The sequence below is a fragment of the Bufo gargarizans genome, chromosome 10 (genome assembly GCF_014858855.1).
Source record: "Bufo gargarizans isolate SCDJY-AF-19 chromosome 10, ASM1485885v1, whole genome shotgun sequence".
Taxonomy (NCBI): domain Eukaryota; kingdom Metazoa; phylum Chordata; class Amphibia; order Anura; family Bufonidae; genus Bufo; species Bufo gargarizans.
In genome coordinates this window covers 91582620-91606621 of record NC_058089.1, presented here as the reverse complement: position 1 = coordinate 91606621, position 24002 = coordinate 91582620, and the positions used below count along the sequence as shown (strand labels likewise).

At 43.6% G+C, this 24002-nt stretch overlaps 1 protein-coding gene across 1 annotated transcript in view; it reads right to left on the bottom strand.

Moving 5' to 3' along the window:
* Positions 1–24002, bottom strand: part of RPGRIP1L (RPGRIP1 like) — a 152982-nt gene that overhangs the window by 51036 nt on the left and 77944 nt on the right. The window contains exons 11-18 of the mRNA XM_044270688.1: positions 20774–20880; positions 16985–17035; positions 13334–13513; positions 12970–13087; positions 10479–10931; positions 10246–10397; positions 7474–7837; positions 5786–5997 (exon numbers count right to left, since the gene is read on the bottom strand). Coding sequence (XP_044126623.1) covers positions 5786–5997; positions 7474–7837; positions 10246–10397; positions 10479–10931; positions 12970–13087; positions 13334–13513; positions 16985–17035; positions 20774–20880 — 1637 coding nt within the window. The remainder of the gene's footprint in view (positions 1–5785; positions 5998–7473; positions 7838–10245; positions 10398–10478; positions 10932–12969; positions 13088–13333; positions 13514–16984; positions 17036–20773; positions 20881–24002) is intronic.

Genomic DNA, 24002 nt, shown 5'->3' with positions numbered 1-24002 from the left:
GAGAAACCTTGGCGCGGTGCTCGGGCTCAGACATGTCCTCCAAGTAGGATATGTTGGCTAATCTCTTGATTTTACACCAGTACGAGGGTTAGTAAGACAGCAGAGTGCACCTGTCTTTGTTATCGTTATATTATTTTTACTGTTTATCACATCCACACATTTCCTATTCTGTGTAGGATGTCTGTTGTGGTACTTGTGATCCGCTGCAGGCTTCCTCCATTGTATGCATTTTTGCTTGGGATTGCCATTAGCAGCGGACCACAAGTGCAGGATCTGTGCCCCCCCCCCCCCCCCCCCCCCGGTATAGATGCACCACTGCCTTTATTTCCATCTACAGGCAACATTCTGGTGCACATGTGAGGCCCGGGCTATATCAGCCAGTCTTGGGTGGGGCTCAGAGCTCTCTCCCTCCTGCCATTGTAAGCATGGCTGCATGCTGGAGGTAACTGGGAGTTTGCTGTGTTTTAGAAATTGCACTACTGTAATTTGCCCACTGGCTCCTGGTATTGCCCATACGGCACAGGTAGATTTAGTGTTAGGTCCCGAGATACTTGAGAAACCTTGGCGCGGTGCTCGGGCTCAGACATGTCCTCCAAGTAGGATATGTAGGCTATTCTCTCAATTTTACACCAGTATGAGGGTTAGTAAGGCCGCAGAGTGCACCTGTCTTTGTTATTGTTATATTATTTTTACTGTTCATCACATCCATACATTTGCTATCCTGTGTAGGATGTTCATTGTGGTACTAGTGGTCCGCTGCGGGCATCCTCCATTGTATGCATTTTTGCTGGGGATTGCCATTAGCAGCGGACCACAAGTGCAGAATCTGCGCCCCCCCCCCCCCCCCCGTATAGATGCACTACTGCATATGGGGTTGAGCACTTCCTGCTTTTTAAGACCACGCCAATCTGTAGTTTGTAGAAAATACCGCCCCAGCAGAACCAGATACCAAAATGCAGCATAAAATACTATCTACATTAATTAATGCAGAGAGCATCTGATCTTTATTATCTGGCTGATGGCCAAGAGGAGGGCTTGGATGGCCCTTTGGGCATCGGCCCACTGGGAGATTTCCCTGTAGGGTCTTTGGCCAGTCCGCCCATGGAGAGGGCGACTGAGGGAGGAGGGGGGTGTTGTCACTAATGATGGGTCTTCTCTGACTACCACCCAAGTTGATGGTGGCACTAATCACAATTTCTAGGGTACATTCACACTGGGTGGTAATTGTGCGACAGAAAGACTGCCCCCACAGATAAATCATATCTTTGTAACCTTGATAAAATACATATAAATTCACACATGGTTTTGCCATGGTACAGCTCTACTGCCCTGTGTCTCTGTAGATATTAACTATTAGAGGGGAAGGGGGTTTATTTTTTGGTTAATGGATGGGCAAAATCTCAAGTGGCCTGCAAGGTCAAGGCCTACATATCCCTGGATGCAATGTGGTCCCAGCCTTATCACTGGCTCCTAACTTTTGGAGATGCCTCCTATGCTTGGGCTTAGAGTTGTCCACGTCTAGGTTGATCCATTCAATCTGGAGAATGTGGGGATCATAGCTTATGGACTGCCTTGATGTATCGGAAGGTATATTTTATCACAAGATGCATTTTATTTTATTTTTATTTTATTGCAAAAAGCCCCTGAGCTACTCATGGTGAATATCTTCAGTTCAGGCACGTGATGGACACAATACACGGATGTGCCTGCGTATGAAGTATAATAAGAAGCATCTGGTTTCTGGGTAGAAGTGATTTTCTTTATCAGACTGTTCAAACTATTTCGGGTGTGACTGCCATTGCCACATAAAAATGTGTTGGTTTACAAATATTTTGGAAGTGAGAGTTGTCACAGTCAGCACAATGTGTGGGACACATGTGATCGGCTCCTCAGACCAGGTTTTTATGAGTTCCTTTTGTAAACACTAACCGTTTAAACCCACGTTCACTGCATCGTAGAGCCATATGTACCATTCTTAAAGGGGCTATTTAGTTTAAACAAACTCATTTTCAAACACCCATTTAGGGAAATCTACGTTAATAGTGTGGGGGTAGGGGTTCTCTACTTCGGATCCTCATCTTTTGGGAAAGGTCTATAAAGAGTGTCTCAAATGTGTCACCAAAAATGTTATCTGCCAGTTAAAATCAGATAGCGGCATATATGTTTTTGTTTTCTGATTGCAGATTTATTTATTCTATTTCCCAAACATGATTATGGGGGTGACCTCCTTGCTTGATCTGTTCTTAACAGCATTTAGAAAGCATTAAAAAATAGCTTTAAGGCAGCCCCATGGGCCATAGACACAATGGACAGGAGGGGACCTCAGTGACTTTTAGGGAGAGTTTTCTGGGCATGCTCTGTGACCTGGGCAGAGGTCATTGTACAAGGAAAGAATAGATGAGCTTTGACAATCACCTATTCTGAATGGTGAATCATGTCTTATCTATAAGCAGAGGTTATAACATTACAGGCAGGATTAGAGTGACAGATAAGCAGATAACTTCAGTAAAGTGACCTGTACAGACCTCGGAGTGGCGCCTATTATTAGGCTTAGTGGCCTGTGTAAAAACTGCAGGATTTTATGTTTTTTTTTGTTTAATTATGGATATTGACATGGAAAATTCAAAATAACATCATCAAAAATTCTTTAAAAATATGCTAAAAACAGGATTTAAACAATAGGTTAGGCTCCATTCACACGTCCGCAAGTGTTGTCCGCATCCGTTCCGCAATTGTGCGGAACGGGTGGGGACCCATTCATTCTCTATGGGGACTGAATGGATGCGGAGAGCACACTATGTGCTCTCTGCATCCGCATTTCCGAAGCGCTGCCCCGATCTTCAGGTCCGCAGCTCCGGAAAAAAATAGAGCATGTCCTATTCTTGTCCGCAATTGCGGACAAGAATAGGCATTTCTATGGGGGCGCCGTCCGGGTGTATTACTGATCCGCAATGCACTACGGACGTGTGAATGGACCCTTAATGTCTGATGACACAATATTTAATATCCACTGTGGACGCGCTGCAGGACAATTAAACACTTATTTCCACCTTTCCCTTGGTTTAAAACCACTCGCTTGGTGTCCCAGGACGGGAACACTTCGCGATCTGCTTATTGTCAAGGAGCCCTTCTAATAAATAGACATTGTCCAAAACAGAGAACCCTTTTAAGATGGTCTACATGATTAATCTCTCCATTTCAGTTTCAGACACACTTGTATCAGCCAGTGTCTAATTGTTTTCACTCAAATGGATAAAAAAAAAAATATAAAAACATTTTGTCATCCTCAGTTTCCTGCTTTTTGTAACTTGTGAGAAGTGTTAAACCTCTTCCACATATCTTGTGCTAGGCCCATGTTTTACAGATTGGATTTTACACTGATGAGAACAGAAGATTAAGGGGGATCAAAATTCTAATTTTGACTAGATTTAATGATTAAATTATTGGATACTAAGTAGCATTTCATTAACTACACTTTGCATATGCAGGGTTTGATACAAACTAAAAACGCATTCCGATAAATGTCTACATGAGGAATATATGGTTTCATCTATCTTTACGGTTACTTATCGCATTTGGTGTATGCAGTACAAAGTGTTAAAGGGACTGATTTGGGGAACCACTTTACAGATGGCAGGTACCCAGAAAGCTCCTTGATCAGATTTTATTACTGAAGGAGCCATTCCGCAGGTAAAGCATTAATTAGCACCCACAGAAAACAATGGCCTGTCTTGTATTGGTGGCCTATCCTTAGACTAGGCTAGGAACATCAGATCAGTGGAGAGCCTACCCCACCGCTCAACTGACCGAAGGGGATGCAGTGCTCACTGGAGAGCCACAGCCGCTTGTGGGAGTGCCAAGAGCCAGACACTCACCAATCTAATAGACCACCAGTTCTGCAGCCCTGGATAACCCCTTTAAGTGGGGAGTGTCATGCCTTTGTCCGCTCCATATGCCATTTGGAAAAAAACAGACAACCTCTTTAAAGGGGTTTTCCCAAGTTAAAAAATAGTCAAGGCAGGAAATGCGGTAAAAAAAGAAAAAAGTTATACTACCAGTATTAATGTCAAAGTATCTGGACTTGAAGACATTTCATCATCTGACTGGCTTTTATTAAACACTACTTGTACTAGAAATCTCCAGCATTAAATACTGGTGCTTTAGCCATCATAATTTGTGTATAATAATCACTGCGAGGTGAGGAATTCAAGGAGGTGAGATGTTGATTGCAATTTGCCTGACTGTGCATTAGGTGTGATTGAACTGCCTCTGGAGGTGTTAGAATGACCTTGTAAGTGGCAGACTATAGAAGCACAGAAGAGCCAACACCTGCAGTCAGAGCTGTGCACCTCCATCTTAAAGGGAGTCTGTCACCACATTTGGACATTATAGACCGCTTACATAGCGCTGTAGCATAACTGCAGATGATTCAAATGGTACCTTTGTTGTGTTCTTGTGAAGTTTACCTGAGGCAAAAACGGACTTTTATTTGTATGTAAATGAGGGCTCACAAGTGCCCAGGGGCGGCGTTCACTTTGTTGGAGCCCAGGCTGTTCTGCCTCTTTTGCTTATATCCCCGCCCCAGCTTCTGCCTCTGCCCGCCCTTCTCTTTCCTTGCGTCCTCCTTCTCTCCCAGCGAGATCCTGTGCCTGCGCTCTCTCTCGATGGGCCGGGGCATGCGTACTGCGATGCCCATTGTGGGCACGGCTTAACTGTAGCTTCTGCGCATGTGCCGGCCAATGGCGCAAAACCAGCGGCAAGGAGGCGGACCAGAGGCGCAGTAGCTACAGTGATGCCGTGCCCACAATGGGCATCGCAGTGCGCATGCCCTGGCCCAGTGAGGGAGAGCGCAGGCGCGGGATCTCGCTGGGAGAGAAGGGCGGGCAGAGGTTGGGGCGGGGATATGAGCAAAAGAGGCAGAGCAGCCTGGGCTCCAACAAAGTGAACGCCGCCCCTGGGCACTTGCGAGCCCTCATTTACGTACGAATAAAAGTCAGTTTTTGCCTCTGGTGAACTTCACAAGAACCATTTGAATCATCTACAGTAATGCTACAGCGCTATGTAAGCGGTCTATAATGTCAAAATGTGGTGACAGACTCCCTTTAAGGACAAAGGACACTCGTTTGATGACAGTGAGGTTTGTATCTTAGACTGGATTAGCAGAGCAGGGAAAGAAGCTACTTGTGTCAAACTGGAGAAAGCTAATTTGAACAGAGGTGGTGGGGTGCGACATCTACTGTCTGCCACTTACAATCTCCCAAATTAAAGCTCAACTTCATTGCACTTACTGAGCAATCCGACAGTAGGTATTCTGAAATAACTAGCCACCACTTGGCACTGTGTCTGTTGGCTACTTTTACATGTAAAAGGGGTTTTCTCATGTGAAACAATGGGGCATATCGCATTGGCACATGCGCAGCTGCTTTCCATTCATTTCTATGGGGCAACCGAAAATAGGCGAGTGCTGGCTCGGCTATTTCCGTCGGGCCCAAATAAGTGATGGCCGTGCATGTGCGGTGCGCTCCCATTCACTTCTATGGGGAGACCAGAGTCCTCCAGCCACCACTTTACAGGGCTCCTACAATGGGGTTATATCCTATCGCTATGCTCCCATTGTCTCAGATGAAACAACCCCTTGAAGGATTTCATGAGGATTAGGTTCTCTTGCATAAGATGAAAGCAAACATTAATTTTGTAAGACACTGCACTTAGAATCACTGTCGTAACTTATTCCACTAAAAGTCATTTATTCATAATTATACTCAAGTATACAAACCGCACTTACAGCAGGAACAGGCTCTAAGGTTTTCCGCTTTGGGGCCTGCACGTCTTCATCTTTCAGTAAGCGCACAGGTACTGCTATTTCCTTTGGCAGCTCATCCACCAATGGTCCTGTCAGAACGGTTTCACTTGGTGGCAGGTATGTGGATTTCCACTTCAAAGTAACCTTAATCGTTCCTCTTTCATTCCCCTTAATATCTGTAAGCTGAAAAGTACCTTTAAGAAAAATAAAAGCCAAGAAGAGAAGATTATATGCCATCTATTCTTCAAGTCTCTCATCAAAGGATATTATTACAATTGATCAATTCATAGGGACTTGTCGCTCAGAAGGTAGAAAACTTTAAGGGCTCATTCACACAACCGTATAAATGGGTCCCATTCATTTCAATGGGGCCACAAAAGATGCGGACCTCACACAGCGTGCTGTCCGCATCTGTAAATCTGTTCCGCAGATCCGCAAAAAAGATGGAGCATGTCCTATTCTTGTCCGCAATAGGCATTTTCTATCATAGAGGTGGCCATGTGTGGTCTTGCAAACTGCGGAACGCATACGGGCCGGTATCTGTGTTTATTGGAATGCATTGGCTGTATGAGTAATACAGTGAGTATTACTCAATCAGCTTCCGGCCTGTGAGATCCAGGGGGCTGGATCTGACAGGCTCGTCACAGGAAGGCATCGCGCTGCCTTCCATGCCATCGGGTCCCCTCTACAGCCCCACGGGGACCCGATGGCACCGCCGCCCGCACCAGGTAAAAGCTGCAAACCTCAGGTCTGAATTGACCTGCGGTTTGCGGCGATCGCCGACGCGGGGGGCGGGGTCATTTAGCCCAGCGCCTTTAGCCAAGGTGATCGGAAATAGACAGGACGTACTGGTACGCCCTATGTCCTAAACAGGTTAAGAGAGCCTTGTTACACCAGGCCCGATGCCTTGTAGGGCTAGCTCAGCTGAATGCAACGATACCTTTTAGAGATCGGTTGCTTCATTCTAGAGAAAAAGTACTTTTCATCTATATGCAAATGAGCAGATGAGTGCCCTAAGGGCGGGGCCAATCCACTCTGTGCACCCTTGCTTCCTTAGCCAGCCCCTCCTTCTCCATCTTGATTGAGAGGGCAGGGTTCCTACATAGTCATCTCACCTGACCCTGTCGATCAGGATGGAAGGGCCCGATATTAAAGGGATATTCTGTTAAAGGGGTAGTCTAGGAATTAAATACTAAGGATCTGCTATATAATTATCCTACAAACACATTGGTCAACAGTAATAAGAAGGCGGGCAACCCCTTTAAGAGTGAATTTCTTGGTGACACACTCCCTTTACTTTCTATGCAACTCCAAGACAAAGGAAGTCAGGCTTTACATAGTTTCCACTGAAAGCCATGGCTTTTATAAAAGCACATACATGCATGGTATGTCGGAGTCGGAGACGGAGACACTCTTTACAGCCGCTTTGAACTGTGCTTTATAGTTGAGAGATGGGCGGGTGTAGAGGCTGGTAGGTAGGCTTTTTTTTTTTTTTTTGTTATTGTATTAGCACTGTAATATTAATGCTTTGGATGGATGTCAATTTGATAAATAAAGGAAATAAAAAAAAAAAAAGATGAGAGTCCTGAATGGGGAACTCTCCTCTAATAATCCAGAAAATTCAAAAAATGTGTGCAGGAAAACATTTTAAGTACAAGTATAAGTCCTACCTGAGACGCATTTATCATGAGCAAGCGGGATGAGGGGAACCCTGGCTTTACCATGGTAGGCACTGCTCATTTCTTCATCATCGAATACATACAAAACAAGGGAATCGGACTTCAGATATCGGTCCAAATCAGCAGTCATTGGTACCGGAAAGCACTTGTGATCTTCGAATTGAGGATTGTTGCTGCTTGTAATGATAGGAGTGTAGTGGTCACTGAAGTGAAAAAATGTGTAGGCAACATAAGGGCTGGGTTGCTGTAAACTGGTCCCGGGCTGTAAATTGCTGCAGCTATTTATGGTAATAAACAGCTCATTGACATTGTCTTCTTTCAGGCCAAGGGTCTCTGCTTTTCTCACCTCTAACGCCTATAGGGACAAAAATAACAAAAAGTTCCAATTATAGTGATAAATAAATTAGTAATTTAGTAATGAATACTGCAGTATGGCGGCTGGTAAAGTACTGGAGGGGGTGTATGTCTCACCCAGAATACCTAGATGGGTGATGTAAAAGAATCCAGGAAAGGTGGGTGGTTTCAGCAAAGTGTAGTTTGCAGAAGCACCTTAATGGTCCTGGAATTTTTATGGACTGGCAAGTAGGTGTTGGTAGTGGGACGTGCCATGCCCTCCACACTCCAGTACAACACTGGAGTGTGCTGGGCTCATTACTGTGGGGATAAATTCAGGGCTAAAATGATCATTCAGGGTCAGACGCCTAGAAGCCGCATGACCTGTTGGCTGTGTAAAGCCTAATCTCCCGTGTTATGCTGAGAGCATAGGTGAGAAAAACTGTATCAAAAAACAATAAAAATTACTGTTGGAAAAAATGGGTGAGAAAAACTCACTGTTAAGTTAGTTCCCAGATGGGCAAGGACTTTTGCTTTGTTGTTTACGTTCAATTTATGTGCCTGTATACCATCGCCGACCCCCGATAATACACATACTACAGTATAACATACAGAAAAGACAAAAACAACTAGAGCATCATTTGTTTTCATTGATTACCAGATCCAGTTCTGCTTAAAGGGAATGTATGATCTTTTATTTTCTGACTAGATTATTCTATTTTCTATACATCATTATGGATTTACCTTGAATTAGATGCTGTTAACAGCATTCAATGATTTGTTTTACAGAACCCAAATACGAACTTGCAGACTGGAGATGATTTATTGACTTCTATGGGAGAATGTTATGGGCATGCCCTGGGACCAGTGCGAAGGTGACTGTGCAGGGAAGAAGAGGAGATGAGCTGTGTCCATCACTTAGGGCTATTTCAGACGAGCGTGTCCAGTGTGGAAATCACTCTCCGTATGATTCTCCATTCTGGACACTGCTCTTTTCTCTGGAGCGCACGGCATTTTACTGATTTATAATGCTGTGTGCCTCTGCATGGCCTTACTTCTACAGCTTTATGTCACTATGATTTTGTAGCAGTAAGGTCATGCAGAGGCACACAGCATTATAAATCAGTATAATGCCGTGCGTTCCAGTGTAAAGAGCAGTGTCCACAGCGGAGAATCCTGCTCACAGACGGAGAGTGATTTCCGCACTGGACACGCTTGTCTGAAACAGCCCTTATTGCAAATCGTGGTTCCTGTATTATATATATATATATATATATATATATATATATATATATATATAAAAATCCAGAAAAAGGACGGCACTCCGGTCTTGAAAGGTGAAAGCTTGAGAAAGGCTCAGTATTGGAGCCGAAACGTTGTACCGCAAGGTTGATTAAAACCACTTTCACCTTTCAAGACCGGAGTGCCGTCCTTTTTCTGGATTCATTGATTGGGGTAAGAAGTCGATTCCCCTGGAACGTGCACCCTATTTTTCCCTCATTGCAGTCAGTGCCGCCATTTTTCGCATTTATATATATATATATATATATATATATATATATATATAGGTTATAGGTATTATGTCATTGTCATTGTCATCCTACCTGTTATGATAAGGAGATGACTACTGAGTAGCGATCTCTACAGAATAGAAATTGTCAGCCTATTATGAGGCTTCAGTGGCCAGGGTAAAAACCACACAATTTGAGATATTATTTTTTTTATATTGTAGGAAGGCGCAAGGGTCCGTCATTGACGGAAGGTATGTGTCATCGAGATTCCTGGCCTCGGTGAGGTAAGAGTCGGTAATTTCATGCGTCAGCGGCAGCTAGTTCTGGCTGACATGGTTTTGCTATTTAGTATGGCTGTAAAGCCGATCCGGGCCGGCTCTTACTGGAAGCAGCCAAAGTGCAGGGTGGGTGGCTGCTCCCCACGTTCCAGGCCGGGTCTTGGTTTGGGCTATAAAACACAGGCAGCACTGTCAGGTGGTAGAAATTTACTCCTCTTTGACAGTGACGCTCTGGCAGTCTCTGTGTTGGGACCTGGTAGTTTCCGCCTGGGTAAAGGCCTGCTATCTTATTGGCGTGAGAGCAGGTGGTTTCTGCTATGTCCAAGGACTTCTGCATTGCTGCATGGTGTGAACAAACACTAGACTCAAGGTGACTGTTTTCCTTGAAACTGATATGTTTGTGTTGCTTATCCTTATGTGTGAATAAACACTGAACTGTTTAAGTTAAGACGTTGTCGTTGCCTCTATACTGCGTCCGCAAGCCTGTCTACCAGAGCAAATCCCCACAATATATAATGACGTGATTTAAAAAATAGACCATTTTCTGATGCCACATTCTATTTAAACAGATTGTCCCATCATACGGCCCCACTAGGGCATATGAATGGCAGCGATGAAAGAAGTAAGGAAAGAGTAATTACTTGATTATTCTGAAGTGGTTCCTTAAGGTTTGATGTAATATAGCCAAGGGCCTTCGCACGTTCTTTATAGAGTCGAACAGCTTGCTCCATGGGAACATTTAGCCTAATCCAATACTCCACTGTACCGTAATTATTAATGTCATTGTCAGCTCCTAAAATACAAAAGGAAAGCATTCAAAGCTCAAGTTCAGCTGGTTTCCAACGTTCAAGCTACATATATCTGCAGTTCTTACCAACCAGCACAGCGCTGGAATATATCCTCCCAGTCTTCTCCAGAATATCATGGAATCTCAGCTGACATACAGCAACTGTCCTATAATCAGTGCCAATTGCCATGTGGACCTCCAACCTTACACTGTTCTTTTGCAAGTACTGTAGGAAAAAGTCATCAACTCGTACCAGATATTGAGAACCAAAGTCATAGGATGGTTGCAAACCACGCACAACGGGTGTGGTTTGGAGTTCAAAGTCATAAAAAGCATATGTGCAGAAGGTAGCAGGTTCCTGGTCTCCGAAGCTGTTGCCAGCTGCTGGAGAGAAAACTGCCTTGGATATATGGATCTCAAGAAGATTTTCACCCCTTTGTAAGTGCAATGATTCATCAAATTCTTCCACGTCATCATCTGGTGTTACGTCTGGTGTAAACTTGTATTGCTTTGTGCCATATGCAATGTCCTTCAGCTGGGCTGAAAATCAGATAAAGTTCAACGCAAATCAGTAAAATCCTAAATGCAATACATGTACGCTATGAAGAAAGATTCAGAAATGCTGTCAATCACTATGAAGAGGAGTAACAGAACTCAAGACTACATGATGTACATCAAAAGTTCCTCTCTGCCATTCAATGAGGGTTTGCAATCCAATAATTGAGAAACGCTGCTTGCCTGGAATGCCCAACACCAACTTTACCCCTGCATAAGAACCTCAGGAAAGGTCATCAATATCAGATTGGCGAGGGTCTGACTCCCGACACCCCCGCTGATCAGCTGTTAGAAGAGAACGCAGCGCTCGTACAAGCGCTGTGTTCTCCTCACTGTTTAGCTGCTCACCGTAGACATTGCAGCGGCGAGCAGGCGTAATTACAGCTCCTCCATGCCATTCACTTGAATGTGAAGGAGCAGTTGTAGTTACACTCCTTCCCGTTCAAGTGAATGATATGGAGGAGCTGTAATTACACTGTTCGCCACTGCAATGTCTACGGTAAGCAGGTAAACAGTGAAGAGAATGCAGCGTTCACAGGAGTACTGCATTCTCTTTAAACAGACGTCGGCGGGGTTGCTGGGAGTCAGACCCCCGCCGATCTGGTATTGATAACCTATCCTAAGGATAGGTCATCATTATTGGAAACTGCACAACCCCTTTAAGCTTTTGTTGCAATAAGACTACATTGTCCTGTTATTCTGGAATGATGCATCACTGGTGACCTACTTGCTGGGTGCACACATATCACATATCATGTTAACACTACCTTTAGAATAAGGAGGGATTTAAAGGTGCTGTTATTAGAAAATCTTGGCAGGTTTCTTGCAGAAATGGCGTCACACTGTACTACAGGTTGTGTCTGGTATTGCATTTTAGCCCCATACATTGCAAAAGAACTGCAATATTTCCAGACACCGTCCAAGCACATGTGTGGGGCTGTTTGTGCAGCAGATACCTTTTTTTTAACTCCTGGACAACCCCTATCATGACCCCCCCCCCCCCCCCAAAATGACCCTCCTCCCCCCCCCCCAAAAAAAAAATGCCTCGTACAATATTCTTACCTGCTCCCCGGGACCCCCGTCGCTCTGGATCCCTGCACGGCCGCCGCTGCATATCTGCGTTGCTCGGATCAAAGCATCCGGCGACGGGGGACAGCAGCCAATAGCAGGCCGCGATGGTGACGAGCCTCCCTTGAGTCACCCACGATCCTAGGGAGGCTGGTCCCCGTCGAAGTTACAGCGGTGGCCGTGCAGGTATCCGGAGCGATGCGGGTCTCGGGGAGCAGGTAAGTATATTGTATATGAGGGGCCCAGGCATTGGAGGAGGGGGGGGGGGTCATTATAGGGCTTTTAAGGTTACCATAGAAGGAGTTTCTTTTTTGGTTCCTATCTCACTGGATATGTACATCTGCCTTTAAAGAGTAAACTTGGTTTAAAAAAATTCAGTGACATTTTTTGATTGGTGGGGAGCCGATCGCTGGAATAAAGGGCAAGAAGCACTGTGTCCCTTTAGACTCTCATCTGCTTTTACCACCTCTCCTGACAGATGGAGAATTGACTGCTTACAGGCTATGAACACTTTCTATCAGCCCATGCACCACTCTGTTAACTTAAGAGGGTATTGCCCTCAGCCAGGCACTTCTACTGCTTTGTTTCAGAAATCACATCTTCTGAAGCAACGTTAAAGGGGTTGGCCCATCTCGCTAGGATATGCCACCAATGTCCAATAGGTGAGGGCCCCACCTCTGTGACCCTCACCTATCTCTAGAACGGGGCCACCAAAGTGAAAGAGTGTGCACCAGCACACAAGTGTGGCCATCCTCCATTCGCTTCTATGGGAACGCACTTGCTTGGTTCTTTTCGGAACGCCCACAGTTGCGCTCTCCTTCGCTTTTCCCTGTTCTAGGGATGCTATAGGAGGTGCGGGTCTCAGAGGTGGGACCTGCGCCCATAATTTGGCATATCCTAGCAATAAGTCACTATAGCGAGAGCTGAGCCGACCTCTTTAAGCAATAATTTCTACCTTCTAGTTTGCGTATCCGTGCTGCTCTGACATCAAGGAGGTGAGCATACTGCTCCAACTTTACTTCATAATCTTGACGTATGTCCTCCAACTTCTGCGTCACTGCTTCTACTTCAACCTAATCATAAAAGAGAACATAGAAGGTCACGAACACTTGTACAACACTACTCAATAGTCGACTAACATTGAAAAAGTATATGTGAGCCGTCTCCTCCCCCCCCCCCCCCCCCCCCCCCCCGCTCGAAGGGGGAGCTGTGAAATTTCTTACATTGGGGAGGACCGAATTTGGAAATCTTACTGTAAAGAAAATAAAGTTGAAGGCTCCAACAATGTTAACATAGGACATGGCCCAGGGTTTGATTACCTGATAATCCTTGTTGATTTTATGTTGCATTATCAACATGTTTCTGGTCTTCTCCAACTCCTGGATGGTCTCGGCATGGTTCGCCTGTAAGTTTCTTAATGATTTTTCAAGGTCTTTATTGACATCATCCTCCACCTTTTCCAAAAACATTAGATCTCCATTCCTTTGCTGCTTGCGTGCCTGCAGAAGACAGTGTTGTTAATGAATGTATATCATTAAATCTAAATCTGTGGTGTCCTGCTCATTTTCTGACATGTAGGGGGTTAAAGGACCTTAGAGAACCGACCCGAGATTCTGGAAAATGTAGCACTTAATAATACCCAAAGCGGCAAAGATGGTGATGATTAACAAATCCCTTTTTAATGCCAAGTAATTATGACTTTATTATGAGCATTTTTTGGCCTGCGCTATTGGTCCAGTCTGTTTGTAATTGTTATAGTGCCAGATTTAGGTCTGAGCCACATGCATCATAAGGTTTTTTTCAAGCCACAACCAATTATGTAGACAAACTGCACATGCCGATTACAAGGAGTTCCATGGCTGATGAGCAAAGCTCGGCAGGAGACACAGAACCTGCATACCACAGACATCACAAAGATATGGAACAGATACTGCAATTGTGAGTCACACGGTAGAGTTTTTGTGAGGTCTTCCCCCTATGTGGTACCATATATGAACGTGAACACCTAAAATCAAAGATCAAGCAAATAACGTGTTCTCAAACATCTGTAGGAATGCATTTCTTTGAAGCACTAATTCTAGAGCCATCTGACGAGATCAGACAGAGATTTACAATGCGGATTCCGTGCCGCAGTCCACATGATAGCCAATGATCATGCACCTTTAATGCATGTGACTGGGGTTCTTGTAACCCTGTCAACATACAGCAGATTTTTGTCCACGCCGTGGGTAACATGAAATCAGTGAGAATAAGCAGCATGCTACTCATTCTAATGGATTCCACACACACACATAAAGATGGCATGTTAGCCCGACTGGATGGGGTTGATCTGCATGCAGATATGCAGCACACCAAAGGGCATATCTGCGGCAGAGATCCACAGGTCTGCCTCGTATCTCTGCTGCGGTAGTAAATCAATCCATATAACATATGCAGCGTGGCAGGTGCAGACATTTCTGATGTATTATGTGGCTTAATGGTAAGTACTGTTGACTTGCAGCAATTTTGTCCTGGGTTTGAAGCCAATCAAGGTCAACATCTACAAGGAGCATGCATGCTTTCCCAGTGTTTGTGGGGCTTTCTTCCAGATACTCTGGTTTTCTGCACTATATGTTATATACCACTATCCGCCAGTGCCAAGGTGCTTTGCTTTGGATACCCTGTGGCTCCATCTTATTGTTACTGTACAGGAACCTTAAGAAGTTCTTATTTTCTAGAAGGTTCTTCTCTGTTTCCATGATGTGTTTTTGATTGTAATATAATAAAGACTCATTTTATCGGTGTTTCTTTGACGGGGTATTGCCCTCACTGCCCCCAGCCCTTCATGGCCGGTGGCTGGGGTTACAGAAACAGTCGTGCTAGCTTTCTTAGAAGTGACTGGGAGCTACAGAAACCATGTAGCAGAGCGGGCTATGCTATTTCCGCCACTGGAAGTCGAAACGGCATACTGTGTTATGCTATTTCCATAGCTCCTAATTATTTCTATGGGAGATAAGGAAACAGCGTAGCACGGTCAGCTCAGATTTTTCCTTGGCCACTGCATAGGACAGATATTTTGATGCTGAGATGGGAATACCCCTTTAACCATCTTTTATTTTTATTTTTATTATGAGCTTTGGAACCAATGGCTAGGTAATTTCCAACAAACTTGCAGTCTCAAATTACAAAACTTTCAAATCGACCAGAAACAACTGTATTGTGAGGGACATCTGTACTAAGAAAATATGAATAACACTTCCTAGGATTTAGGGAAATGTGAGACTAAGTAGAGCTAGTTCTGCAAGAAAACCAAAATGTCCAAGACCTACATTATCGAAGGAGATGCAGACACGTTGAGTAAAATGGAAATAGTGGCCTTTGTACAATGCATTCAGAACGTCTTCAGACTCTTTCACTTGTCTACACACCCTTTCGTTTTGTTATGTTGTGGCCTTGCGCTAAAATAAAAATAAAAAGTTTTCCCCCATCATTCTGCACTCCATACCCCATAATAATGACACAGTGAATAAATAATTTTAGAAATGTAGCAAATTTATTAAAAAAAGTAAAAAGAAAGAAACAAAAATTTTTCATGGATATAAGTATTCAGACTCTTTGCCATGACTTTACAAATTTAGCTCTGGGGGCCTCCCATCAGAGCAAAACCAAGCCATGAGGAGGAAAGAACTGCCTGTAGAGCCCAGAGACAGGATTGTGTGAAGGCACAGATCTGGAGAAGGGTACAAAAAATTTCTACTGCACTGAAAGTTCCCAAGAGCACAGAGGCCTCCATAATTCTTAAATGGAAGAAGCTTGGAACAACCAGGACTGCATCCTTTTAGGACTGGCTGTCCTACCAAACAAAGTAATCTAGGGAAAAGGTCGTTAGTAAGAGAGATGACCAAGTGCCCAATGGTCACTCGGGCTGAGCTCCAAAGATCTTTTGTGCATATGGGAGAAACTTCAAGAAGGTCAACCATCACTACAGCATTCCTCCAATGTGGGCTTAATGGCAGAGTGGTCAGAAGAAAGCCTCTTCTCAGTGAAAAACACATGAATGTTTGCAAACGACACCGAATGGACTCTCAGACTGTGAGAAACAATATTCTCTGGTCTGATTAAACCAGGATTGAACTTTCTGGCATTCATTCTAAGCATCATGACTGGAGGAAACCAGGTACTGCTTATCACCTGCTCAATACCATCCCTACAGTGAAGTACGGTGGTGGCAGCATCATGCTGTGGGGCTGTTTTTCAGCGACTGGGACAGGGAGACTGGTCAGGGTTGAAGGAAAGCTGAATGGAGCCAAGTACAGAGATATTCCTAATGAAAACCTCGGATTGGGCTGAAGGTTTACCTTCCAACGAGACAATGACCCTAAGCACACAGCCAAAGACAACTCTGTGAATGCCCTTCAGTGGCCCAGCCAGGACCCTAACTTCAACCCTATTGAACATCTCTGGAGAAACCTGAAAATGGCTGCCCACCGACGATCCCCATCCAACCTGACAGAGCTTAAGAGGACCTGCAGAGAAGAATGGCAGTAAATCCCCAAATCTAGGTGTGCAAACCTTTACATACTCAATAAGACTGAAGGCTGTAATCACTGCCAAAGGGTCTTCAACTAAGTCCTGAAGGGTCGGAATACTTATGTCAACGCAAGATTTTAGTTTTTATTTTTCAATAAATTAGCAAAGATTTCCAACATTCTGTTTTCACTTTGTCATTATGAGGGATTGAGTGCAGAATGATGGGGAAAAATTAGATTTTTTTTTTTTTTATATTAGCACAAAGCCGCAACATGACAAAATGTGAAAAAGTGAAAGGGTCTGAAGATGTTCCAAATGCACTGGAACTGGAAGCACTCTGTGTCGTTAATCTACTTTTGATGTAATGATGAAAAATGCAAGTCATCTAAGCGTGTGAATGTGAGCGGACTTTACAGATGCTGCTTTGTAGAGGTTCACATACATGTAAGGGATGGAGATACCTTTATAAGCATCAAGGCTTCGCTGAGTTCGGTCACGTCGACATCGCTCTCCTGTGAGTGGAAACAGAGAGAGAAAAAGCTGAGCAGAAGAGCAGAAGTAACTCAGATGTACATCTCCATCCACAAACAAGTCATAATGTCGGATGCGAGGCGATCTAAATAATAAAAACAGCTCATCTGTGCAGACACCGCAATCTTAATGTTACAGTTTGAATTTAACACAGCCTTTTCGGTTTTGTATTGTAGCGTAGATTCTCAGCAATGGCTCTGGGCTGTTTTCACACATCTGATGTATGCAGGTAACAGGGGGATGTTGTTCTATACGCGTTATCCTTACAGGCTTGAAACATGAAATGAATGTAGTCCTTGCTGTTAATCTGAAGCTATTTGTGCTTCGGTGCTCGCTGCTTGTTGAGAAAATGTAGCCAACAGAGACAGTGGCGTCGTAGTCATGATCCCATCACACATGTTTTATGCATCCGCATGGATCTTTACGATAGCAGAAATTGGACAAAAATAGGAAGCTACAATCAGCAGCCACTTGTAGGTTTCGTCTTGTAGCTGGATTATTGGTCCTAATATGTTAGTACTGTAAGGGACGCCTCTAATGGTACTCCAGAGCAGTTTTTTACTAGTGCAGTATGACACACGTTCACATGGCAAAACTTGTTTTGGTGTGTATAGCACCCATTTTAAAGGCTATGTACACCTTTGGAGGCAATTGTATTTAAAATATTGAGCTATTCTGTCACAAAGGGTCAACTGCTTTTCTAACTGTGTGACTGGTACTTTGTGCCTTCATCTAATAAATAATCTCTAAACTATTGTGACACAGTGAGAGGTTTGGTCTGGAAAAACCAGCCAGGTGAGGTCAAATACCGGACCGGATTTTAAATGCTGGTCCAGGTTTTGGCAGCACCTGGCTGTCCTTAAATAGGCAGCTGGGCTCAGAAGCGAGGTCTCTGTGTTGGGATCGGGGAGCCTTGTGTCTGGATGAAGGTTTGCTACCTGTTTGGCGTAAAAACAGGCTAGTGCTGCTATCAGCAAGGACTCTGAGGCAGAATTGCAGCATGGTGTGAATTACCACCAACACCGCAAGGTGACTTTTTGTTTGAATAATTTGCCTAAAGTGTGAATAAAACACTGAACTGTTTGATCCAAAGAACTTGTTGCCTCTACACTGCGTCCGCTAATCCTGTCTACTAGAGCGAGTTCCCACACAACTAATAAACACTTATTTAAGCCACATTCTTGTCAGTAAGATAAGAACTGAGCTATAATGAGTGTTTATAATGTCAGAGATCAGAGATAAGGAGCCTGTCAGCTCCCCAAATGACGGAAAAGACTGAAAATCCACAGGCAGCTAGTAGAGCATCTCAGCTATGTACACAAAAAGGACTCCATATTTTTTAATAAAGACCAATTGCAAAAATCTTTTTTAGGTGTACGTAGCCTTTAAGTGCCACAATAAACCTCAAAACAGTTTGAAAAGAGCTTCCCATTGCTTACAGTATATAGTTATAGCTATAGTTCACAAAGAACATATTTTTAGATGTCTGTTTTCAAAAACACTTCAAGAAGTCGCCTGTTCTTTCTCTGAAGTGTTTTAGAAGTAATTTTTTTCCAAGATACACTCCGAATCTGCTTGTTCTTTTTTTTTTGGTATTTATTTTGCAGGCATTGACGCAGCTGAAAATGCTCCGGAAAAAAAAAAGGGAAAAAAAGCTCCATATTTTTTAACTTAAAAAAATGCTAAATTAAATACCCTTATTAAAATGTAACCTTTATTAAATACTTCTAAAATAAATCATAACCACATAAATACCACTATAGATTCTATAATGATTTTGGCACTTGTAATACTTAATACGGGTTAGGCTACTTTCACACTTGCGTTCAGAGCGGATCCGTCTGCATTATATTGTAAAAAAAATTCTAAGTGTGAAAGTAGCCTGAACAGATCCATCCAGACTTTTACATTGAAAGTCAATGGGGGACGGATCCGTTTGAAGATTGAGCCATATTGTGTCATCTTCAAACGGATCCGCCCCTATTGACTTACATTGTAAGTCTGGACGGATCCGCTTGCCTCCGCACGGCCAGGCGGACATCCGATCGCTGCAAGCAGCGTTCAGGTGTCCGCCTGCTGAGCGAAGCGGAGGCTGAACGCTGCCAGACTGATGCATTCTGAGCGGATCCGCATCCACTCAGAATGCATTAGTGCTGGACGGATGCGTTCGGGGCCGCTTGTGAGAGCCTTCAAACGGAGCTCACAAGCGGACACCCGAACGCTAGTGTGAAAGTAGCCTTATTTAGACAAGGTAAAGTCAAGGTGTAGCTAGAACACAAGATATGTCTAGCCCTTCTTTACTCACGGCTGTACCCAATTGAGATTTTCACCGCCAGATAGAACATAATACGTATAGATTCGATCATTTCCATGGGGTTTTCATGCTTTATAGAGGTTCTTACAGAGAGGTGGCATCTATTGTGAAGTCAGGTACACTATCCCTGCATGTCCCTTCACTACCACTACCTATAAGCGGAGCACCCGCCCCGAAAGCCGCGACCCCACTTCTTGGTGACTAAGCCCTCAATATAACCCTATTAGTTGTGCCCAACTTCCACTGGTTGGATCCCCAAGTGTCTCGACGCGTTTCTTCAGTGCCCAGGATATACTGGTTCTTCAAAGGACCTTCAATGAACTAGGCTATGCAGATAATACTGTGCTAGAGTATCTGCAGACTACTGATTCACCCTTCTCAGTGAATCCGTCAGGGAGCGGCTCTGATGCCTCGATGTGCAGCTCTTTTCTGTACTTTCTTAAAAAGTCAAGCTCTCATTATAGCTAAATTCCTATCATTATAGCTGAGCTCCCAGGAGTTCAGAGATTAAAGGCTACAGATCAGGCTGTCAGAGCAACTCCTGTAAAGGAGGAAGCAACAGTCTGCAGATGCACTGAAAGTAAAAGCTGTAGAGTAAAAACTGTGTGGGGATGAATGATCACTACTGCGATTGTTCATCCACATACAGATTCATTGTTTGTTGGCAGCACACTCCTCTTTACACAGGGTGATGTGCTGCCAACAAACAAGGATTTAATTTGCCACGTAAACAATCGGATCGCCGGACAAGTGAGCATTTAGATTGAGCTGGGGAGTAGTGACTTTTTTTTGCTAGTTTATAAAATTTACATGGCTTTATTTTTTTCCACAAACTGACAACCTTTTTAAGTTTAAAGGGTCTAATTTGGCGTTTGTCCCGGAAAAGTTCTCATGCATCAATATATGCTATTTTTGTATCAAAAATTGTAGTCTATAATACATTTCTATGTAGCTGCTCGTTTTTTGTTTATTTTTTAATACACCTGAAGTCATAGCAACCGAATGGGACCATCCATGACAGGAGGCAGAGATCTTTAAGTAAAGGTTGGACAACACCTTTAACAAGTGATGGCCTATCCTCAGGACAGACAATTACTAGGTGATCAGCAGGGGACCGAGCAGCACTGTAGTATCCAGCTCCCTCCACTACAAGGTTGATGGTGCCGTGTAGTTCTGGAGCTACACCCAAAGAGCTGATCAGTGGGTGTGTCAGACCCCCAAACCGGTCAGCTAGTGATGGCCTATCCTGAGGTCAGACCATCACTTCTGGACAATTAGGAGATGGTACTAAAATAAAACTTTACAGAATTACCGGTATTGATCTGGATATTCAGGGACGGGGGAGTAGACATGTAGACTTTCCCCTTCCACAACCAATGAGCAGGAGTTTCCATCATTAAATTACCTTTGTGAAAAACTTCAGCTTGTTCTGAAATTCATCAAGCTGATGCTTCTGTTCTAGACAACGCAGCTGGAGTTTTCTGTTTTCTTCATCAAGTTTCTCAGCTTGTTCTTAAATAGGAAACAGCATGAGAGTATCGAGTTACCGTCTTTACACTGCTATTGAAATGTAATTAAAATGACAAGCTTCGCATAAACTAACTTGATTTTACTAATTTCATAAAACGAGGGTGACACATTTGCTACGGCATTAGGGTAAGACGACAAGACTGCCTCTACCTGTCAAAGACGTCGACTCCAAAGAAGCTGTAATGTAATATGAAAAAGTGCCAGGGAAATAAAAAGCGATCACAAGTCTGACAGTGACTGCATTAGAAGAGTCCTCATAGTGATGCAAGCGCTCAATGTAAAGTCACATTTCTGAGTGCTTCTGTGACTTCTGTTACTAACTGCAGTTCCTATGTTATTATACTATCGCCATTTGTATAGCACCACCATATTCCGTGAGGCTGCAATGTACCGCAAAAGGGCTCAATACATACATTTGTAAATACAATATGCAAACAGACTAGATACATCGATGGGGGAGATTTATTAAAGGGGTTACTGTTGACCAAGGTGTTTGTAAGATGATTATATGGCACTTACTAATGTAGCCTTTTATGAAATTCTGCACCATTTTCTAATTTTCATAAGGTATGCTTATTGGTTGTTTGCTAGGTCTTTTGTGATGTCGACACAAAGATCTTGTCCATAATATGGCCGCTGATGGAGGGTCATGTGACCAGGCAAATTACCTCCATGTGATGTCTCATCTAGTGATGAACGAAGCAAGCTTCATTCATAACTTCGGATTAATACATCCGTCTCGGTACAGTATTAGAATGTAGAACTTGAAACCGAACTCGGGTTCGGTTCCAAGATACCAGTCGGAACCGAACCTCGAAGAAGCGCAGAAACAACTAAAGTGGCCATTGCCTGCTTATCCACATGGGGATGTCAGTTCAGGGAGAGCACTGCTGCAGCCGGACACTTCCTCTGCCACTCAGGGGAATGTCAGCTCCAGTAAGCAGGTGACCAGGAGAGCAGGGCAGGCCAGACAGGTGCTGGTAGTGGGATACTCAATTATAGATAGGGCGATCTGTAACAAAGACCGGGATCGTGGAACGGTGTGTTGTCTTCCTGGCGCTCGAGTTCAACACATCGTGGATCAGGTTGACAGATTACTGGGCGGGGCTGGAGAAGATCCAGCGGTCATGGTCCATATCGGAACCAATGACAAAGTTAAATGGAGCATCCTTAAAAATGATTTTAGGGATTTAGGTCAAAAGCTTAGGGCAAGGACCTCAAAGGTAGTGTTTTCCGAAATATTGCCTATACCACGAGCCACACAAGAAAGGCAGCAGGAGATTAGGGAGGTTAACAAGTGGCTCAAAAATGGTGTAGGAAGGAGGGGTTTGGGTTCCTGGAGAACTGGGCCGACTTCTCTGTCAGCTACAGGCTCTATCGTAGGGATGGGATGCACCTCAATGGGGAAGGGGCAGCTGTGTTAGGGGAGAAGATGGCTAGAAGGTTGGAGGAGTGTTTAAACTAGGGACTGGGGGGAGGATAATTACATTATAGGAGGGGAAGATATATTGCAGATAGAGACTGAGCGCCAGGTAGTGGGACTGGGGGAGGAATGGATGGAGGGACTAGAACAGTTCAGAAGGAAAGGTGTAGGGTAAAAAATATACATAAACCTCCTAATTGTATGTATACTAATGCCAGAAGCCTGACTAATAAAACTGGGGAACTGGAATTAGTGATGTGTGAGGAGGACTATGACATAGTGGGAATAACTGAGACATGGCTGGATGATAGCTATGACTGGGCGGTTAATGTACAGGGTTACAGTCTGTTTAGAAAGAATCGCCAAAACCGGAGAGGGGGAGGGGTTTGCCTTTATGTAAAGTCCTGTCTAAAGCCCCCAGTCCGAGAAGATATAAGTGACGGACATGAACATGTGGAGTCACTGTGGGTAGAAATACATGGAGGGAAAAATAATAATAAAATACTAATAGGAGTTTATTATAAACCACCTAATATACCAGAGTCCACAGAAAATCTACTACTAAATGATATAGACGAGGCGGCAAATCATAATGAGGTGGCTATTATGGGGGACTTCAACTACCCAGATATAGACTGGGAAACTGAAACTTGTATATCTCATAAGGGAAACAGGTTCTTGGCAATAACCAAAGACAATTACCTTTCCCAACTGGTTCAGGACCCGACTAGAGGGACGGCCATACTGGACTTAGTATTAACCAATAGGCCCGACAGAACAACAGACGTGCAGGTTGGGGGACACCTGGGAAATAGTGACCATAAAGTAATAACCTTCCAATTGCCATTGAAAAGAGTGTTTCTTCAGGGAGGAACAAAAATACCAAACTTCAAAAAAGCTAAATTTAGCCAACTAAGAGAGGCCATAGACCTAACTAACTGGGACAAAGTCCTCAAAAATAAAAATACAGCCTTAAAATTGGATATTTTTAAAAGCTTCCTAAAATCTAATTGTGAGAGGTACATACCTTATAGAAATAAAAGGTTAAGGAACAAAAAGAAACCAATGTGGATAAATAGAACAGTAAATAAAGCAAAAAAATGACAAAAATAAAGCAGTTAAATCACTAAAACAGGAGGGTAGTGAGGAAGCACTGAAAAACTTTAAGGAAAAAAATAAATATGTAAACAACAAATAAAAGCCGCCAAACTAGAGACTGAGGGATTAATTGCCAAAGAGAGCAAAACTAACTCTAAAATGTTCTTCAATTATATAAATGGTAAAAAGTATAAATCTGAAGGTGTCGGCCCTTTACAGAGCAATGAGGAGGGAGTTGCAGAGAGAGATGAGGAGAAAGCAAAGCTGTTAAATATTTTTTTTCTCCAATGTATTCACTGAGGAAAATAAACTGTCAGATGAAATGCAGAATGTAAAAGTAAATTCCCCATTAAAAGTGCCCTGTCTGACCCAGAAAGAAGTACAACAGCGACTTAAAAATATTAAAATAGACAAAATCGCCAGAACCAGATGGCATACACCCCTGTATCTTAAGAGAATTAAGTAATGTCATAGCCAGACCCTTATTTCAGATATTTAAGAACTCTATACTGACAGGGAGTGTTCCACAGGATTAAACGCATAGCAAATGTGGTGCCAATATTCAAAAAGGGTCCGAAAACAG